This window comes from Sorex fumeus, unplaced genomic scaffold (assembly GCF_029834395.1).
Source record: "Sorex fumeus unplaced genomic scaffold, SorFum_2.1 ptg000030l, whole genome shotgun sequence".
In the NCBI taxonomy this organism is placed as follows: Eukaryota; Metazoa; Chordata; class Mammalia; order Eulipotyphla; family Soricidae; genus Sorex; species Sorex fumeus.
In genome coordinates this window covers 8,148,147-8,169,999 of record NW_026606087.1, presented here as the reverse complement: position 1 = coordinate 8,169,999, position 21,853 = coordinate 8,148,147, and the positions used below count along the sequence as shown (strand labels likewise).

Genomic DNA, 21,853 nt, shown 5'->3' with positions numbered 1-21,853 from the left:
TTTGGTTACTGGGCAGTCCAGTCTTCACAGCTTGTACAAAAGGGCTTGGGCTAAGGCTCGGCAGGAGAGTTCATGTCTTGCATGTGTGAGGCCCTGTGCTCAATTCCTGGCATCACTGGGTGTGGCTCTACAACTAATAAAAACAAATGAGAAGATTTAAAACCATATCTATTTTAAGTTTTATTTTCTTAGTGTTGGGGCCACATTTGGTGGTGCTTGAGGGTTACTCCCAGCTTGGTTCTCAGGGACCACATCAGTGCTGGGGATGGAACCCGGGCCTCCTGCATGCAAAGCAGCCCACAGAGCCAATGCTTCCACTGCATAAGGAAGATTTATATGAACTAGTAGGAACATATGTTCCCAGTGTAGGTTTTGTTATTTTGGCTTTTGGCATACCTGGTGGTGCTCAGGGGCTACTCCTGACTTGGAGGTTGTTCCAAATGGTGCTCAGAAGACCACATGGAACTACCAAAGCCTCATACATTCAATGCATGTGCTCAGCTTATTGGGATCTTTGTGTAACCTAGTACTTTCTGAGGGGTCAGGGTGTTTGAGCACGTTCAGTAGTACTGAGATCTGACTACTGATTGCGCTCAGGAAACTGTACGTGCAGCTGGGTACAGAACTGGGGCCGGCTATGTGCAAGGCATGCACCTTAAATCCTGTACTATCTCTCTAGCCCCTGTATCCAAGTATTTTAAAATAAGTTGTTAAGGACCGGAAAAAACTTGACAGGGACAGACTGGAGAAGTCCTGGGTATGGTTCCCAGCACTATATGGCCCCATAAGCACTATTAAGACATAGCCTCTCAGCAACCACTTGATTTTGGTTCCCCAAACAAAACAGTACTGTCTCGAAATATATATCTATGAAATGCTATAAAAATGCTACCAGTGATTTTTGAAAAGCCTAGAAAATAGCCCAAAGTTTTAGCTCTACAGCTATAAAAATACCAGTGACTTCTGAGAAACCTAGAAAATATCTCAACATTTCATTGGATGGTTACTATGGGACAAAACTATTCTGATAGTTTTTCATATAACTCATTTAACCCTCTGAGCAACTCAAACATATAATACAAATACCTTTATTCACTGACATATGAAAATGATTTAGAGAAATGGATACCAAATTGTTCACAGTAATTACTGGGGTCATAGGGAACTTTTCATCTTCACAAGCTATCTAAACTCATGTAACAAATATGTGTTACTTTTGAAATAAGAAAGAAAAGTGAAAATATTTCTAAAAACTAGAGACTGTTGGTGAGAAAGCCTTATTGGTCCATAGTTTGGATTTTACTCTCTAATAAGGCAGGAATGTGTCTCGTGTCTTTGTACTGTGGTTCTGGCCTTAGACTTTTTTCCTTCAGGCATGGTATAAGTAGGGCAAAATAGAAAAACTATATTCCTTTTGTGTTAAAGAAATCCCAAAGACTGGTAAGAATGCAAATATAATTTCATGTAAATTACAGAAAAATTGTTGTCATTTTCCTATGTTATATTTAGTGGTTTAATGGTAGGCTCTATGGTTCCAGAGACATTGCTATTTTAAAGTACAGCCCCTAAAAAAAGGGCTTCTACTACATAGTTGAAAATAAATTCTCCATATTCTTCCACATGAATCTGTGTAAACCATGAAGCCCTTGGAAAGGTGGTCCCCAAGTTTGTCTTCTGGAAGGAGCCTTCTACTCGCAGCTCAAGAAGAGCAATGTATGGAGGAACATTCGCTCTTTCTCCAACAGACTCCTTTTTAGCACCGAGATGTGCCAGGTGTCCTGCTCTGCCTAAGGCAGGGTGAGGCTGTCAGAGCAGGCCCGGGGTCTCTGCCACCCAGGAGACAAGGCTGAGAGGAGCTGGGTGAAAGGAGGGGCCCCTCTCCTTTGAGAGACTGGGGCAAAGATCACGATACTATGGACTGTGGATACCTTCTGAGCAGGAGCTAAGAACCTAACAGTGGGCACTGACTCTGGCAGGGTCAGTGAGGGCTAGTCTGGTATGTGTCCACTGTGAATTCCACGTTTACGTAGACACTTCCCCTCTGCCTTTCCTGGGGCTCCTGCGTTGCTGCCATCTTTGCGGTCAAATGGTGACTTCAATAACCAGTAAATGAGGAGCATGAGAAGGTGATCAACATGCATGGAACAGAATAATGTTCTCAGTTTTGAACAGATGCTTTCAGCTACAAGGGTGAAGCTGTCTGCAGCTGGTCAGTGATCTCAGGGGTGTGGGTCCCCCATGCTGAGAAGTTTAGGGTCTCTCCAGGCCTGGGTTTTAAGCAAATGTCGGAGAGACCGGAGTGATAGTACACCTGGTAGGGCATTTGCTTGCACGTGCCTGACTGGGTTCCATTCCCAGAATCCCATATGGTCCCCTAGGCACTGCCAAGAGTGAGTCCTGAGCACTGCTGGGTTTGGTTTTCCCCTGTGTCCCCTATTCCCCCTCAGCCCCCCCAAAAAGAGCAGATAGTAGAAGATAGCTGAGCTTTAAAAAAAGCAGTTTAGGGGGCTAGAGAGACAGTAAATATAGCAGGTAGGGCATTTGCCATGCACACAGATCCAATCCCCAGTCCTTAAGCCCAAACCAAACCAAAGCAGGCCGAGTTTTCGTGCAAGTGACAGCCTGGGCTGTGTGTACCAGGAAAAACTACTTTGGAACTTCTCTCAGAAATGAGTACTCTGATGCAGGGGTACACAGGGGCCCCGGGGAGCTCCCAGAAGATCAGGGGAGGCCTGGCATGGCACTGTCTTTACGGGATGCAGCTGTCGGTTGAGTCACAAATAGCAGGGGACTGTGATTAGTCAGGAGAGAAGTGGTTTCTTCAGCTCTGGCAGTTTTACCTGATGTTTTGTTACATCCAAGACGAACCAACGGGGCTTCCAACCCTTCAGCAAAGCCCCTCTCTTGTAAAGTGTTCCCTCAAAGGACCTGGAAGAAATGAGGACAGGGAAATTAATCTGGCCTTCTTGTTTAAGAAGCACAGCTACAGGAGTGTGCTGCTGCCCGCTCCTTCTCCCGCTCTCCCCTCAGCCCCAGAGTACCCAAGGAAGGCCCCTGGATTCTCCTTGCAGCTGTTCTACCAGATGCTGAGGGGAACCCTGACTCTTTCTGATGGCGCCACTGCACTGGGGCAGTTTGGAGCTCTCAGGAGCCAACTTTCATGCCCTGCCGAGTTTGACGCAACCCACAGGAGAGCGAAGCCTAACGAGATGGGCTGTGAGAACCTGCAGTTTCGTGACTAAATGCCTTTTTGCCTGAGCTAGCAGGAGCTGGGTTTCTGGTGTCTGCCACCAAAAAGGTGCTGACTAGTAATAAACGTGCCCTCAAACTACCTGGCAGACATGAGCTAATAATGATCAGGACTCAACCACAAATAACGACTTTCCCGTGAGTGTTTTCAGTGGTATTCTCACTTTCCCTCTTCAAAGAATTGCCTGACATGTTAAAGTCAAAAATAATGAGAGCAAACCACGTCCTGTTCATGGGAGGTGCTGCACAGCCCTGGCCGGTTTTAGGCCCATGTCACAGTCTTGAGGTGGGCTCTGAAGTGCGGTTACCTGTTCTCCTCATTCTTAAACGTGTACTGGCTGTAGAGTGTGGCTGCCCGGCGGTCCACGCCGTTGGATGGGGAGACGCTGGCATTCTGCTCCTCCCCAGAGCTGCTTTCCGGAAGATGCAGCACAGACCTCTTCTGATAGGAAGGGAGGTTGGCAGATATGATTCCTGGAAGGCCCAAAGGCTGTCTTTGGGGCTAAAAGAAGATAGAAGAGGGGCTAAGAAAGCTACACAAAGACTTCAGCTGGTCTGACAACTTCATTTCTAAAAATTTATCTCAAGGGGAAAAAATTGGGCTCCAGGAAGAAAATATTTATAAAGATGCTTACCCTGGAGTTATTTATAACAATAGAAGCCCAGAAGCAACCTAAATGTTTGATTAAGGGATTTATTACAAAGAAGGCACCACATTCTGATGCCAGCCCCTGAACTGTCACTCGTAGGTCAGCAAGTCCAGGAGGATCCCGTCTTTCCAGCAGAGGCTTTCTTCTGAAACATTCCCCTTCCCAAGCCCGTTCCTGCATCTGACCTGCTCACCACTCCTTCCTGAGATGCTCTTCATACCACCACTGTCACAGCTTCCTGCTGGTGCCCAGGAAGCGAATTTGATAGGCAGCTATGTGATGTCCTGTGGGAGATGGCATACCACTCCATCTCTCCAGAAGCTAAACATGATGATGATGAGTGGAAGGACTGGCATAGCCCCTTGCACACATTGTGTGCCTGGTAAATGTTCTTTTGTGTTTTGGGGCAAAACGAGGCAGTGCTCAGGGCTTACTCATCTCTCCTAGTGCGCCTCTGGACCACATGCAGTGCCAGGGACTAAACCTGGGTCAGCTGTGTGCAAGGCAAGGGCTCTACCTGCTGCACTATTTCTCTGGCCCCGTGGACAAAGTTTCTAAACTTAAACAGAAAAGGGAATATAGGGAACATGAGGTAGACTATTGTGTCATTTTAATATTTTATTTTCTAATGACTTCTCTGGAGCAAACGTGGTCTCACATTCCCATCCTCCTCTGTGCAACAGGAGACCAAGTAAAACCACAGAGGCACTGAGATAGAAAAGAACCCAGTAATTTCCTTGGACATGGGCCCTGAAACGCAAGTATTATGTCACTGTGGTAAAGTAAAACGTTCAGGAATTACTTAGTCATTTGGAACTTTCTGCCCTGGTCCGCAGGGGAAGCCCCCTCGGTTCCACTCTTCCCTGTGGCCATTACCCATTTGGGTTACCTGTGATGGTGGGGCCCACCTGGCCGAACACCTTAGAAAGCGAAAGTGGATCCCAGGGGATTAGCCAACTCACATGGTCTGTCCTGGGCTCTTCCTTAAGGTCTGTAGTGACTCTTTCCCACAGCTGCTGCCACTTCTCAGGGCTTTGGTTCAATTTATGCTCCAATCGTTCAATTTCCTGCAAAAGTAATCGGAGTTTTTTCACAGATCAGATTTCACAGAAAGCAAGATGTGTCCCTGAGTCCCATCTCCTCTGTACTGTGCCCAGGGAAGCAGTGTGGCCAGAGGGATACTGAGAAAAGGGGTACTCCTGGGGCGGCTGGGGTCTCTGAGTTGGGAACGGCAGGCGGGAATGCTGGCTGGCACTGCCGGGAGGCACAGATGGTTTGTAAAGATCTGTGACCAGGCCTGCTGGTGCAGGACGACCGAAATGGTTAGAGATGAGATGTGTTTTCCCAAACACCTTCACCCTTGGCTAGCCCGTAGGAAACCTGATGGCCACAGCAAAAGGCCAACCACTGGGCTGGTGTCCAAACCCTAACTGCTGAGGCAGATGAGAAGCCTGCCTGCCTTTGACAGAGGGACCCCTCAACTCTAATGATTCAAACCAGACGAGGAAGGAATGACCTAAGGAATGGCAAAGGATTGGTGTCTCCTGAGTCAGGGGATCTGGAAGTCAGGGCAGCTGCCCCTGTGGCAGGGCTTCCCTGACACATGTTCCTCCCGCCTGTCAAGAATTGAATAGAGAAACTTCTTCAGGAACAGAGCGGCCTGTACTAGGGCGGCAACACTTCCCTCGGGATTGCTGCACTCATTGGAATGGCAACGGCCAGGATGGTTATGCTCCGGAGTATTTCTTGCAGAAGATCGCCCACAGTATTCCTATCAGGCCCTCAAATGCCCACACTCTGACCAGAGGAAATCAAGTGCCCAAAAAAACCAAAGCCCTGGCCTGACTGAGGTTGCTGGGGCAGCTGAAATATCTGTGAAGCTGCACTGTAGCTCCACGTGCTTGAGTGCTGCCCTGGAATGCCTTGACTGAGACTTCCCAGTGGGTTTCTTCCTACTCCCGGAGAGCTTGCTACCTGGGATGCCGCCCTGAGCCAGGAGTACTTTTTGACATTTCAGACTTAACCCCTGTAGTGCCCAAGGTATGTTTAAACACAGGTGACTTACGCTGAACAGGCTGGTGAGTGCATCTGGCTGCACGTGACTGATGTCGTCATAGCATGGCCACACAGTTCTCCTCTGGCTTCGGAGTCCTGTGCCTGCGGCCAGATCTGAGTCCTCGGGAGGGAAGTGCTTGGAGGTCAGCATCACCCAGTCATAGGAGGGCCCTGCAGACAGGGTCTCCTCGATGTAGTAATCCCACTTCTTGAGGTTGGACACATGTACATTAGGTTTCAGGGCCTATTCAAAGAAAATTCTGAAATATAGCTTCATCTTGACCTTGAAGTACCTCAAAGGCCAGCCCCTAGCATTTACAGGGTCTGGATAAGGGTATGGATGGAGGTTCATATACTACCAGTATTTGAATTTATAATAAACAGGTTCAATCCCTGACATCCCATATGGTCCCCAAACCCCACCAGGAGTGATCCCTGAGTATAGAATGGGAGTAAGCCCTGAGCACAGTAGGATGTGACCCTAAAGCTGAATGAAAAGAGCAAAAGAAAGTATGACAAACTATTCAGTAAAAATAAGTCATACCTTCCTGTTTGCCAAATAAAACTTCTTCGTGAGACCTGGAAGCAAAGACTGAAGTGAAAAAATCTTAGATTCCTTGGAATTCTATACCAGAGAGTGGTATCACTGGGGAAGTGGATTGTGGATCCTAGTACTGCTGCTCCCCCGGCCCTGGCTTTGTCATAGACTGAGATCCTTCATGAATGTGTGCACATACCCCAGCCCATACAGACGTGTGCTATTCCTTAGCAAACAACTCTTACTACTTAGTAGTCCCTTGGGCACTGGCTTGAAAGCTATTCTTTTTCTTTTGGGGTGGGGAGGGGGCGCACACCCAATAGTGCTCAGGGATAACTCCTGGCTCTGTGCTCATGGATTACTCTGAGTGGAGCTTGGGGACCATACGTGGTGTTAGGATTTGAACCCTGGTGGGGCACAAGCAAGGCAAATGCTCTACCTGTTGTGATATCTCTGTCCCCCTTCTTAAAAAAATAATTGAGAAACATTTCCCATTTTATTGAATTCCATGATTTATAATCTGGTTAATATTAGTTTTATGCATACACCATCCCATCTCCACACCTATCACCAGAACACCCACTTCCCTCCAAGGACCCTTTCCATTTGCACCCCCCCCCACACCTGCTGAGCTCAGTTCTAGAGTCTCTTCTGTTTGCCTTTAATAATTTTTTTGTTTTTGTAGGGCCACACCTAGTGGGGAGGACTCCTGGCAGGGCTCAGGGACCATACAGGATGCCAGGAATTGAACCTGGACTCACTTTTAGTATTTGAAAACATTTAAGTATTCCCATCAGGTCCTCAAATTTCCACTTCTGACCAGGGGAAATCAAGTGCCCACAAAAGTCAAAACCCAGGCCAGACTGAGGTTGCTGGGGCAGCTGAAACATCTGTGAAGCTGCACATAGCTCCACGTGCTTGACTGCTGCCTTGGAATGCCTTGACTGAGACTTCCCAGTGAGTTTCTTCCCACTCCTGGAGAGCTTGCTACCTGGGATGCTGCCCTGAGTCAGGAGTATGTTCTAATGTTTGTGTGTAGTAGGTTCTGACATTTCTGACTTAAAGGTAAGGTAAAGGTAAAGGCCCTCCCGTTGATCGTTGATTTGCTCGAGCGGGCCCAGTAACATCTCCATTGGAGACTTTTGTTGTTACTGTGTCTGGCATATCAAATACTCTCGGTAGCTTGCCGGGCTCTCCGAGAGGGGCGGAGGAATTGAACTCGGGTCGGCCATGTTGGCCGCGTGTAAGGCGAATGCCCTACCCGCTGTGCTATCACTCCAGCGATAGCACAGCGGATAGGGCGTCTGCCTTGCACGCAGCCAACATGGCCGACCCGAGTTCAATTCCTCCGCCCCTCTCGGAGAGCCCGGCAAGCTACTGAGAGTATTTGATATGCCAGACACAGTAACAACAAAGTCTCCAATGGAGACGTTACTGGGCCCGCTCGAGCAAGTCGATTTCTGACTTAACGTTTCTTAATTTTAACTTAAGTTTAAACTTTTAAACTTAAAGTTGCAAAGCAAATGCCCTACCTGCTGTACTATTGCTCCAGGCCCAACTTTGACCATTTGTCACTCCCTTGTTTTACTATATTTCTTTTTTTTTTAATGAGCACAACCATAATTTTTTTCTATTCAGAAAATTCTTTTAAATTAATATTTAGTTCCCAGGTGTTTGAATTGCATCCCCTATTCTGTGATTAATTTCCATTTTCAAAGCACTGTGCTCTGAGAATATAGCTGATATGATTTCTATCTATTTCTATTTTATGAAAATATGTTTATGACCAGGCTGGAGTGATAGCACAGCAGGTTAGCCTTGCAAACCTGAATTTGTTTCCTCTGCCCCTCTCGGAGAGCCTGGCAAGCTACCGAGAGTATCTCGCCTGCACGGCAAAGCCTGGCAAGCTACTCGTGACGTATTTGATATGCCAAACACAGTAACAATTGTCACAATGGAGCCGTTACTGGGCCCACTCGAGCAAATTGATGAACAACAGGAGGACAGTGACAGTGATGTTTATGACCAAGCATGTAATCTATCTTGGAGAATGTCCTGTGTGCAATGAATAATGTGCACTCAGCTTTTAGGGGATGGAAGGCCCTATGCATGTCTGTTAGTTCCATTTCTTCCCTTTAAAGGCCAGTGTTTTCTTGTTGAAGTTTTGCCTAACTGATCTATCTAGAAGTGACAGAAGACCATTGAAGTGTCCTACTACTACTGTGTTGCTGTGAATATGTTCAAGTTTATTAGTTATTAAAATATTTTGATTGTACATCATTATTAGGTGCATATATGTTTAGGAGTATGAGTTTTTTTTTCTTTTCTTTTTGGGCCACACCAGGTGGTACTCAGGGATTACTCCTGACTCTGTCTCTGTGCTCAGGATACCCAGGAGTAGATATATTTTGGAGCCATATTTTGGAGCCAATCAACTCCCAGATATTAGGAGCACAGCATTAACGGTATTTATGTGTTTAAGCAAAGGATATTGCTCTATATTAAACTGTGAAAAGACTATAGGGGAAACAGAAAGGCAAGTAATTCACTATAAATACAAAATCCAGCGTTACCAGAAGCTTTTGGCTTGTAAGTAACAAGGACTGACTTGGGGAATTGTGAAAATGTGAGGAAAACACAAAGGAAAGGTTAAAGATAAATTAAGGGGATTAGGGGTGCTCACAAGAGTACTTTAAGCTTCTTTGGGGGGAGGAAAAGGGGCAATACACCAATGAAGCCTAAAATACTTAGGGTTAATATCCAACAGGAAGGAGTTCACTGATTTTTTTTTCCTCCCTCAGCTATTTTTACTCTGCTGCTGAGAGTTTTTGTTTTCATCTACCATGTTCTTCAGCTCTGTTACTATTGATTTCTGTTTTCTCATTTTTGCTCTCATGCTTTCTTGATTTATTGATTACCTGGTCTATTGCTTACTTGAGTTCAGTAAACATCCTCATTATGGTGTCTCTAAAGTTATTATCTGAGAAGTTATAAAGCTTGTTGGTACTGCAGAATCTTCTGTACCTTTATCTTTACTCAGTGAGTTTGGTGGACTTCTTTGTGCTTTTCTCACTGTGTGAAAGTCTTGAAGAAGTGGCCTAGGGCAGCATTTCTTAATTGGGGGCCATATGGCCCCATGAGCCTCCAAGACACTCCAAGGGGGTCAACGCATACAAATAGAGGGCCAAATGGTAAGACATAAGGGTCACAGGAAGAAAACAAGTTCGGTCAGTTAGAAAAAAGGTGGAGAGACACTGCTCTAGAGTAACTTGAATTATGGCAAGGAATTCTGAGGTATCAGAGCTCTGTTAGATGAAGGAGTGGAATCTAAGTGGTATCCTTGGCTACTCGTACCCCTCCACTCAGGAAGAGGGTCTGCTCAAGAAGGGAAAGAGTGGAGTTACAATGCCTGGGGTTGAGGGCAAGGGTCTTCTGGTCTTTGTAGGGTGATACCAGTGGCTCATAGTTGAATGTCGTTTAATTAACACAGATTACAGCACTGGTGTCAATGTACTGAATTAGTGTGTTCTATTCAGGGCTGAACTTCATTCAGATGTTCATAGTATAGCATGGTTGCCCCCGAGGGGTCATACATCTGGGGCTGGACTCCCAACTTCCTTGTTTCACACAAAGCTTCTTTATGTCTCTGGAAAAAATGAACTTAGGGAAACAGTTTCTTGAGAATTCTATATTTTTGAGGTGGGGGCAGGGTGGAGGCTACACAGCAGGACCCAGGGGACCATGTGGTGTTAGGGTTTGAACCTGAATCTCTTACATGCAAAGCACATGCTCTAGCCTATTAAGCTATCTCTGTAGCCCCTCAAGTACTCTAGGTTTTTTAAAAATAAGATTAGATGATCTATTAAGGTTTCTTGATCTTTTCCCTGGAAAAATGACCTTAGTTTGATTTTTCTTTTTCTTTTTTTTTTGGTGAAGTTTTCCCTTCTAGTTTTCTAATTTTTGTGTCAAGATTTTGGTGAACGGTCTCTATTCAGTCATAATCCAAATCTGGAGTGTACTAAATTTTTAAGTAGCTTTTGTATGATGCCTATTAAATGGTCATATGTATACTAAAAGATAAATTTTAACACAAAATATTTGGAAAATTAAAAATAAATTCTTCTTACTGTACCTCTATTTCCACTGGTGAGTACATATAATTAAAGAAAATGGGACTCCTCTTGTGCATTCTATCAATACATTCCCAAATACAAATTCCCTTTTTGGCTGGCTTGTCTCCTTTATCATCAAATAACGTTCCTGTCAATCCAAAATAATTAAAACAGAAGTTAAATAAAATTGAAGCTTTTCCTTAAAGTATAAAATAGCAGATAAAACTGGAATATGACTTATGACTCTAGAAAAAGCAATTATATGTAGAAAGTGTAGACAATAATTGCAAAGCTAAATATAGGAATAGCTACATGGAAACACATCAAAATGAAAAGAAAACATCTCACAAGATTTCAAAGGCATTTAGCAATACATCATGTCTTTCTTCCAAACCTGCATCCTGAGAGTTTTCTCTTGATTCACACATTTTTCACGTTCCAAGAGGAAACAGAAGGATTTAATTTGGTGAGACTCAGTCAAATACAGAATTTTTATATTTCTTTTTAAAGTTGGCTGTTTATTATGAAGTCAGTTTCAGTGTTTTCTTGTTTGGTAGTTTACGTACAGCACAAATCACAGTCACAGAGGCTGCTGATGACAGAAGAGTGTGGTCTATATCCTTGGGTAACTTCAAAGCACAATTTAGGGGAGGCAGTTTGGGAATTCCTGACCCTATCAATCTTTCAGAATATCTATTGCTCTCAAGAGTCTACTTGTCTGAAATAGGGGGGAAAGTATTAGGTTAAAGCAAGAGGCATTTCTTGAAAAGGCCAGGAATGGTGCCTCCTTTAAGTAGTATGATCTAGTAGTATTATCTTGCTTAAATGAAGTAACTCAATCAAAAGTAAAAAAAAAATTCTTTTCCTGAGGGGTTGGGGAATTCCCAAGCAGTGCTTAGGGAACCTGGGGGCAACTCCAGGTCATACTCTGTCAAACAGGTCAGACAGTTCAAAGCAAGTCCTGGTGAGGGGGTAGTACTCAGGCCTAGCAGTGCTGGGGACCACTAAGGTCACCCTGGCAGTGCTCTGGTGCGTCCAGGGCTATACTCAGTGGTATTCTAGGGGGGATGTTATGCTGGGATTGCATCTGGGTCTTCTGTGTACAAGATGTGCCCCTGACCTCTAAATCATCTCCTGGGCCCAGTAAACAAGTATTTAACCAGTTTATCAGAAAAGAATGCCTCAAGCCCAAGGGTACATAAAATCTTACAATATATGGAGCCTCTAATCATAATTTTTTCTTTCTCTACCTTCTTCAGAGTAAAGTAATTCTCAACTTTGATCATACCAAGGGCTTAAAATCAAGTATTTAGGCCGGAATGAAAGTACAGTGGGTAGGGTATTTGCCTTGCATGCAGCCGATCTGGGTTTGATCCCTGCACCCCATATGATTCTCTAAGGATCCCCAGGAGTGATCCCTGAGCATGGCCAGGTGTGACCTCACTAACAAAACAAATCAATAACTTAAAAAATCTTGATGTGGGGCTGGAGAGATAATATATTGAATAGGATGTTTGCCTTGTATATAGCTGACCAGGGTTCAATACCCAGCACCCCAGGTGGCCCCCTGAGCCTGCCAGGAGTACTTCCTAAATACAGAGCCAGGAGTTACCTCTGAGCATATTTTGGTGTGCCTCAAAAAAAAAAGTTATGTCTAGGTTTTACCTCAGACCAATCAAATCGGAATCTCTGAGGCTAGGCCCACTTAAAAGCATTCACTCTAAAGCTCCCCAAATCACTCCCATGTAGCTGCCTTACTTAGTGCCTTCTACACAAAAATGCTTAAGACATTAAGTTTCTGATAATGATGTGTGGAATGACAGTCCTGTGCATCAACAAAGGTTTGACAGCATCAACAGCACAGAAAATGGTTCCCCTGGAGCTTGTGCCTTTATCAAAAGTATTATATACTAGATAATTTGATACACCATAAAAGTGTATCTGATTTCAAAATTTAACCTGACACTATATAAATAATTTACTGCCACACAGCCATCCTCTTTATGAATATTCAGGTACACATGATGTACTAAATTTTTGCTTATCTTGAAGGGAGGACAGTGACAGTGAAGGGGGGCATAGCAGTGGTCTGGGGCTACTCCTAATCTGGTGGTGATCAGGAGCCAAATGGTGTTTGGGACTGAATTCCACACACATGAATACAAACCATGTGCCCTAGTTGTTTTGAGTGGTTTCCTTGGGCCCTGAGCTTTGTATTATTTTTTCGAGGGGCAGGGTTTGGGTCAAACCTAGCTGCACTCAGAGAACCACAACATTTGGTGCTGGGGATAAAAAGGGTGGGCCACATACAAGGCAAGTGACTTAACCCTTTTGGTATCTTCACAGCCCTCAATTTTTATATCTAAATAAAAGTTATGTATTTTTCCTCCCTTCTTTTCTTCCTTAATGACAAAAGAATGCAGACCCATCGGAGAATGTTTCCAGAAGGGTAGAATGACTTTCAGAATCTCTTTAACTGTTATTAAAATTTACAGGACTCGAGGGACTGGAGAGATTCAAGTGCTTGCCTTTCCTGCTGCTGATTTCAGTTCAGTTTTGGGCTGCTCCTAACTCTGTGCTCAGGCGTGACCCCTGACAGTGCTGAGGGGATCATATGTGATGCAAATGATTCAAACCAGCGCAACCCGCATAGCTGCATACAAAATAAATGTCTTACCTTCTGTACTATCTTCCTGGTTCTTCAACCCCAGTTTGATCGCCCACACCCTGCCAGGGGGTAGCGCTGGTTGGGGAATCCCCAGCACTAAGGCTGAGGGATACTACATCTTCAGGCCCTTGGCACTGAATGGCCAGGAATCCCCGGGAGGTGCCTCCCTCCCAATATAATGATCGTAATAGATATAATTCAGTGCTTACTTTCAACAAGCAGCTGAACTAAGACATTTACAAAGCTTCCTATTCCTAATGTGATTATCATGACTGAAGGGGTTGGGAGCTATTAATGTCCTCATTGCCCCCCACTTTCTTTTTTTGCCCCCCACTTTCTTTGCTGTAGCTACCGTGACAGAGGGCGACACACTTGGGTGCAGTACTTGCCAGGATGCACACATCTGAATGTGGTGCACATTCATTTAACTTGTGAGGTGGACTTGCCAGGGACTGAAGGCTTGACGCCAGCAAAGCAGGCACACTGTCACTGAGTCACATTCATGGGTCTCTCATTGTCCAAATATATATATATTTTGTTTTGGGGGCCACACCCAGCAGTGCCTGGGGATTATTTCTGGCTCTGCACTCAAAAATCACCTGGTAGTGCTTGGGAGGACCGTATGGGTGCCAGGGATCGAACCTGAGCCGGGTACTTGAATGTACGTACCTTACTTACGTTACAGGCAAGTAATTTCCCTGATGTACTATCATCATTCCACTCCCCATTGAGCTTATATAAAGAAGAGGAAATGGAGTCTCAGAGAGGTATCTGACTTGTTAAAAGTGCTGGTAATCGGGAATGTGGAAATTTAACCCTGTTCTATCTGATCCAAAAATTGTGGCCTTCACTGTTTTCAAACCTTTCCTGCCAGAATTTCCCAGGGATGGGAAAACTGACTTGAACATTTCCTCAAACAGTGGTGCTTTCTGTGTTAATACCTCTAACTGTTCAATGGTACTTACAAAGTACATCTCAGAATCTGGGCACTCATTCATAAACAATCTAAAACTGTAGGGGAAAACTCTAAAATAATCTTGCACACTTGGTGGCTAGTTGTTTAGTTTTTTTTTTTAAACAAAAATGGGCAAAACCAGACAGATGTAGCTCAGTGGTACAGCACATACTTCACATATAGGAGGAAGCTCAAAAACAGGCAAAACACTCCAATCACAAAACTAACAGAAGATGGAAGGAGGGCCTGCACACATACCGTGCTCTAGTCTTTCATAGTCCGAATCCAGGAGAAATGTTTTAAAGCGATTTGATACACAGTGGAAAGCCAAGAATTTTAAGTAATAGAGATTAAACTCAAATTCTGTTGGATACTGGTTGTGAACCTGAAATACACAAAGCAAAAAGAGAAGTCTGCATCAAGAATCAGTATGAGACCTGTTAACATCTTGTATAAACATGATAACATTGAAAAATTCCTTTGGATGTAAACATTTTTTAAATTGAGATTCTGTTATTGACAATATTGTTAGTGACAGTTTCCCAAGCAATTTCTTGAAACAAACAAAAACTCCAACTGAACAAAAAGAGGATGCCATGTCATTGTGTGCTGGCCTGAAACCGTTAAGACACTCATTCTAGTGAAACCCGACTATGAGGTGGGAAGGACCATTCTGAGCACCTACAGCGTGCCAAACTGGGAATGGGGGGAGGTGGGGGATGTGAATGATTTCATTTAATCTTCAGAAGAATATACTAATAGGTGCTTTTTTTCAGATTTATTGATACAACTGACAGAGCAAGCACTGTATAAATGTAAGCGTATGACAAAACAGTTTATCACCTCACATCATCTCGTTCTTTTTATGAGCCTATGGGCAAGAGTAATTGGATATCTACTTTCTTAGTAAAATTTCAAGTACATATATAGTAAAGCATTGTTAACAGTAGTTATCACAATTATCTTTATTATATATACTTACTATATATATAATAGAACAACAAAATCCATTCATTTGGGGCCAGAGAGATAGTACAGCAAGTGTGTGCTTGCCTTGCAACATGGCTCACCCGGGTTCTAACACGGCATCCCATATGGACTCCCAAGCACTGCCAGGAGTGATTCCTGAGTGCAGAGCCAAGAGCAACCCCTGAGTAAGTGGGCGTGGCCTCCAAACAAAACAAAATCACTCATCTGAACTGGAGAGACAGTACAAAGATTAAGGCACTTACTGTGGCACACAGTCAACCACAGTTCAATTCCTGGTACCACAAATGGTGCCTGGGCACCACCAGAAATGACCCTTGAGCTCCACTGAGTGTGGGGCCCAAATCACTCTCACTCAATAAAAAAACAAAATCCATTCATCCAATGATAAACACCTAGGTTGAATTCAGATCTTTTGTGAACAACATCGCAATGAACATGGGGATGCAAATTCTCTTTATTCCTTCAAATATATATACCCAGAAGTTAAATTGCTGTAGCACTTTTAAAGGTATTTAATTTTTTGAGGTATTTTATACTATTTTCTATAGAGGTTGTACCAATTTACTATTCCCATCAACAGTTCATAGGGGCCATTTCACCAATCCTATCTTTTATTTTTATTGCCCTGAACATCTATTTATGTAATTATTTGCCATTTGTATCTCTATTCAGATCTTCTGACATCCTCACTTTACAAGGAAGGAAGCTGAGAATAAGCACGATTAAAGTAATTTACCCAAGGCTATTCAACAGTAATTAGGAATAAAAATTTGATTTCTGACTTGTTAGGATTCTTAGGTTTATGCCCTACCCACTGTCTTATATGCCAAATGTAAACTAAATGTAAACTAATTTGTTTCACCATAAATTGTTTCCCAGGAGCATGTGTTATAATAGTTTGTAATATAAGGGGAAAAATGAACTTCCAGAAATGTGAGGATGAAAGGAATGCACCAAAAAGTGTTTTTAGGGGAACAGATATACTTGTGGACAAAAGAAAGTACTTTTTCAGACAATGCAGAAGGAAACCTATGAAAGAAAGAACAAATTGCAGAGAAAGACCTATAGCTAAGAGTAAGATTTGGGAATGAGAGATTGAATGACGTTAAGATCCAGAAATCAGGTACTGCTTTGGAAAAGATGCAGGATACGGAGTATATAAAAAAGGTATATATTCAGATGCTAAGGGAAAGGAGCCTTCTCCTTTTAATTTGTTTTTTTCCCCATCAATAAATTAGGACTCAAGATATGGAAATGAGAATTAGGCAAGGTGAAACATGGAGATATGTTAGCAGAAGTTAGGCTTATGGCCATGATACTTTTTCCCACTTAGCAATCACCTCTATATTGCTCAACTAATCTCCCCTGACCTATTAGGGAAGTTGGAGGTGTGTTTCATGCTTAAATTCATAGGTGCTTAGAAGCTGTTTCAAATGACTACCAGAGAGACTGGCTAAAAGCCAATTTCCAGATTTAGTGTGCAATACAGGGAACAGTTGACTAGTCAAAGTGAGCAGCCAAGTGAAAATGTGGAATGCCCAACAGATCAATGGGGATGTTTACTGGTGGTAGGGATTGAATCCAGAACTTCGTACATGCAAGGAATGCACTGTACCAGTGGAAATTTAAAATCGTGGTCTGGAGATCACTTGATCACCTTATCTTCTGTTAGAAACCTGGCTAGCTGCTTGTGACGATTCAAAACTTTTTTACATTTTCTTAATAGAACTTTTACAGAATTAAAACTTCAGCTTATAGGTTAACAGAAAACAAAAAGAATTTTAGAAGGACATTTTAAAAGAGTTTTGACTCCTTTTTGGAGGCTTGGGGCCATACCTAGAGGTGGTGAGGAGCAACCCCTGCTGGAGTTAGGTGGACCATACGAAGTGCTGCTGATTGATCCAGGGTTGGCTGTGTGCAAGGCAAGCGCCCTACTTCCTGCACTATGTCTCTCTGGCCTGAGAATTTGATTCATGCAATGGAGCTGCTTTCCTTAACTAAATCATGTTCCTTCTTGTTGTTATTATTATTATTATTATTATTATTATTATTATTATTATTATTTGCTTTTTGGGTCACACCTGGCGATGCACAGGGGTTACTCCTGGCTTTGCACTCAGGAATTACCCCTGGCAGTGCTCAGGGGACCATATGGGATGCTGGGAATCAAACCCAGGTCGGCCGCGTGCAAGGCAAACGCCCTACCCGCTGTGCTATCTCTCCAGCCCTCTTGTTATATTAAGTCTCTAAAGGCAGGAGAAGTTTCATATGAGACAAGTGTGACAAGAATAAATAGCTGGGGAAAGTATCATATTTCAAGTTTGTAGCACTGTTAGTATGTGTTAAATATGAATTTTCTCATTAGTGAAAATGAAGGGATTAGTCAGCAGGGGTTTCCCGGGATTGTGCAAAATCGGTACCAGGCCAAACTTTTTCAAGAGTTTGTAGATATAATTAAAATTTAAGCCAATACTATATCTAATTTATCATCAACAGTGGTTTGCAGTTCAAAATAATTGGGCATCGGGCCCAAGGAAAGGCATTTGTCTTGCATGTAGACAACTCTGTATGTATCTCGGGCACTGCGTATGGTTCTTGTGGCACTGCAAGGGGTTCCTCCTGAGCACAGAATCAGGAATAGCTCTGCAGCACCCCTAACTATGGTCCAACCCCACTGTGCCCACCCACTAACAACAACGGGGAATAAAAATAAGTTCATGAAAGTGGGGAGATGGCTCAAAGGGCTAGCGCGCTTTGTTGTCACGGTCAACCATGTCCCTCGCATAGGAGTCTGTTCTGTCCTTCACACACTTGCCCCTACTGATACATCTGTACCCCAGGAGCCACAGGCTGGGTGGCGGGGACTCTGCCAGGACTGGGTCTCTCCTCTCCCGATTTCATTAAGCACTGCTCAGATCTAAAGTTTCCTCTTCTGCTTGTAATTTGTCCATGTAAAACTCTAACTCAGGGGCCGGGTTCAGAATCACAAGCAGTCCAAGGAACCAGTGTGCCTAGGACAGAGGGGGTGACTCAGATTGTGGAGTACAGGACAGAGGAGACACGTCCAGAAGGCTGGACATACAGAGTCTCAGGAAAAGCAATCTGCAACATTGTCCTCCAAAAACAAGTTCTGTAGCCACAGGCCCGCCTCCTCCGTTCTCCAGGCCCTCCTACCCCCTCCCCCCAGCTCTGTGGAAGCCTGTCTCACTGCTTCAGACAGTCCAGAGAATTCAGGCTATTTCCACTCACCAAGTCCATCAAAGTTTTAAAAAAGTAGATCTATTAAACAAAGCCCTTGAATAACAAATTTATCTCAATAACTATAATAACTGTTCTCCAGAGAAACCATTTGCCTTATAATATGGGTATCTTTTCTCGATTACTCTGATACCTTAATGTTATTAGGAATGTAATTTGAATGAGCCACTTCTGAGGTGAAGTAAATAGAAATGATAATGGAAACGACCTTAAGTTGAACTCACAGGCATTCCAAGGAGATCATATGCTAGGACTGGAAGCAGAACTCCTTTACAAGTGGAAAAATGCTTTCGTAGCCCACTGTACTGAGCGACTGGCCTCACCGCAAATTCTGCACTCTACAATTATGTTAGAAAGGTTAGATTCTTCCCCCAGGGCCCTGGGCACTCTCCCTGCTTGAAAGCACACTAGAACTGGTGCTTAGAGAGCATCTAGGTGAGTGCCTCGGAGCACTCTGTGTGTGTGTGTGTGTGTGTGTGTGTGTGTGTGTGTGTGTGTGTGTGTGTGTGTGTACATGCGCGCACATGCACACATATCCCTGCAAGCATCCCTGTGAGGGCAATGACACCAGTTTGGGGTTGAAATACAATCTGCCCCCAGCCTGGGGTTAATCAGGTTTATTAAAAGTGGAAGAAAAGACAGAGGGCCAGTTGGCTTGTACTGCTTAGCAACTGTTTAAGAGAAAAACATGTAGAACTTTCTTCCTTTTTGTGGAGGTGTGTGTGCTGGGCCTCAAACTCAGGGTCTCACACATTTAGGTCAAGTGCTCTATTTCTGAGCTGCACCTCTGCTGCCACGAGAATTTCCCGAAGAGCGGAAAGAAAGCCTATTTACCCAGATAATCTAAGTTGACTAATACCTAGATACTACATTTGGAACTTAAACATTAAGAAACAAGAAATTCATTTTGTTTTGTGTCCGTAATGGTGATGTTCCAGAAACTCCTGGCTCTGCACTCAGAAATCACTCCTGGCAATGTTTGGGGGACCATATGGTATGCCTGAGATTGAATCAGGTTAGCCACGAGCAAAGCAAATGCTCTACCCTCTGTACCATCTCTCTGGCTCAGAACACACATTCTTTTTTTTTTTAAATTTTTATTAGTGAGACACCATGAGGTACAGTTGTAGACTTAAAATTTTGTGCTTGGGTTTCAATTATACAATGATCAAATACCCATCCCTCCACCAGTGCCCATTTCCCACCACCAACGGATCCCGGTATCCCTCCCACCCCCATCCCCCCATCCCACCCTGCCTCTGTGGCAGGGCATTCCCTTTTGTTCTCTCTCTCCTTTTGGGTGCTGTGGTTTGCAAAAGAGGCATTGAGTGGCGATCATGTTTGGTCTATAGTCTAGTTTCAGCATGCTTCTCCCATCCTGGGAGGATCCCCCCAACACCCTTTATTTGGTGCTCCCTTCTCTATCTGAGCTGCCTTTTCCCCTAGCATGAGAACACACATTCTTATGCTGTGCCGATGACTTTGTCTCTGAAAAGCACAATCTGAGCCTGGGACATAGCTCAAAGGGCTGGAGCTCACACTTTGCACACTGGAATCTGAGGTCTTGCTTGCCGGCACTGCATGGTCCTAAGGGCTGCTCCAAACTCAGTGCTTAGGAGTTACTCTTGGCAGTGTCTGGGGATTGAACCTGGGCGGCAGCATGTAAAGCATGAGCTCTAGTCAAAATCTCTGGTCCCTTCCCCTGCACTCTGGTGAAAGGAACTGAAGCCACCGTTCACACATGCACTGTGCCCTCCTGCTGAGACATAGCCCCAGTCCTTAAGGCTGTTTTTCCTTATTTTGCATTTGCAAATATAATTATTTGGCACCATTTGTTGAATTAGTATTTCTCTAATGATTGCCTTTCCATCTTTGTTGAAAATCAGCTATCTACATATATTTCTGTATGTACTGCTCTGCTCCATTATGTTTACACTAATTACCAGTCTTTATTACTACTGTTTTATAACCATCCTTGAAATTAGTGCTCTCCTCCAATTTTGCTTCCGCCCCCCCCCCCCACAAAAGTTGTTTTGACAGTTCTCTGCTTTTCCACAAGAATTTTTTAATTAGCATGTCAATTTCTAAGGAATTGCCTCCTAGAAGTTTGTGACTGTATTGAATCCTTAAACCAATGTGGGGATGCTGAACATTTTTCACAATACTAAGTCTTTTGACCCATGAACAAGAAATAGCTCTTGATTTATATTGATCACTTGATATCCCATTACTCATTGATTTGCTCGAGCGGGCGCCAGTAATGTCTCCACTCATATTAGGTATTAAATTTATATTTAATTTATTATATTAGGTATTAAATTTCTATAAGCAAAGTCTTATAGATTTTGGTGTCTAGATCTTTAACATACTTTGCTGGATTTCCATCAGAATTTTTTTTGGGGGGGGGTCACACCCGGTGGTGCTCAGGGATTACACCTGGCTCTACACTGAGGGATCACTCCTGGCAGTGCTGGGACGCAAACTGGGGTAGGGACCAAATACAGTGTCAGGGATTGAACTGTTACATGCAAGGCAAGTGCTTGTACCAACTTTCTGGCCCCTGTCATTATTTTTCCTTGTATTATACAGATGAAAGAAATCATATGACATTTGTCTTTCTCCATTTGGTTTATTTCACAAGCTCCTATGTACCAGTTATTCTGTTCCCAAAAGCATGATTTCATTCATTTTAATGACAGTAGTATTCATTGAGCAGCGTAGCTTTTTCCTCCCCCTTTTTGCAAGGGCAACTGCTGGTACAATGATTAGGGGTCATTCCCAGTGTGCATGGGAGACCATGTGATGTCAGGAATTGAACCTGGGTCTTCCATGTGCAAAACGTGCACACTAATTCTTTGAGCTAGTTTCCCAGTACTCCAGAGTTGCTGCTTTTGTGGGGTTCGGAGAGAGTGGATTATTGTGCCACACCTATCATACTTAAGGGCTATTCCTGGCTCTGTGCTCAGGAATGACCTCTGGTGGTGGTCAAGGGACCATATGTAGCACAGGAATTTGAAAGAGTTGGAGTTGCATGCAAGGCAAGTGCCTTAACTGCTGTATTATCTCCCTGGCCTCCCTTGATAGCATTTTTCGGGGGAGGGGCCACACCTGGCAGTGCTCAGGGATAACTCCTGGTGGGCTCAGGGGAAGATATGGAATGCTGGGGATCAAACCCAGGTTGGCCAAGTGCAAGGCAAATGTACTATCTGTATAGTACCTTCTGTACTATCAATCCAGCCTCGTTCCATAGCATTTTTATATCATCATCTGTTGATAAACATTCATATTGAGTCTGTGTGTTTTTGCTATCGTGAATAACACACTACTATAAATACAGGAGTGTAAATATATTTTCGAATAGATGTTTTCTTAGCCTTC

At 43.8% G+C, this 21,853-nt stretch overlaps 1 protein-coding gene across 4 annotated transcripts in view; it reads right to left on the bottom strand.

The window, feature by feature from the left end:
- The window catches only part of SBF2 (SET binding factor 2), a 472,123-nt gene that overhangs the window by 3,320 nt on the left and 446,950 nt on the right, over window positions 1–21,853 (bottom strand). For all 4 annotated transcript variants that reach the window (XM_056115864.1, XM_056115865.1, XM_056115866.1 and 1 more), the window contains 6 exons: window positions 14,486–14,612; window positions 10,625–10,752; window positions 5,965–6,198; window positions 4,862–4,966; window positions 3,558–3,751; window positions 2,841–2,928 (listed from right to left, as the gene is read on the bottom strand). In XM_056115864.1, the coding sequence (XP_055971839.1) occupies window positions 2,841–2,928; window positions 3,558–3,751; window positions 4,862–4,966; window positions 5,965–6,198; window positions 10,625–10,752; window positions 14,486–14,612 (876 nt within the window). The remainder of the gene's footprint in view (window positions 1–2,840; window positions 2,929–3,557; window positions 3,752–4,861; window positions 4,967–5,964; window positions 6,199–10,624; window positions 10,753–14,485; window positions 14,613–21,853) is intronic.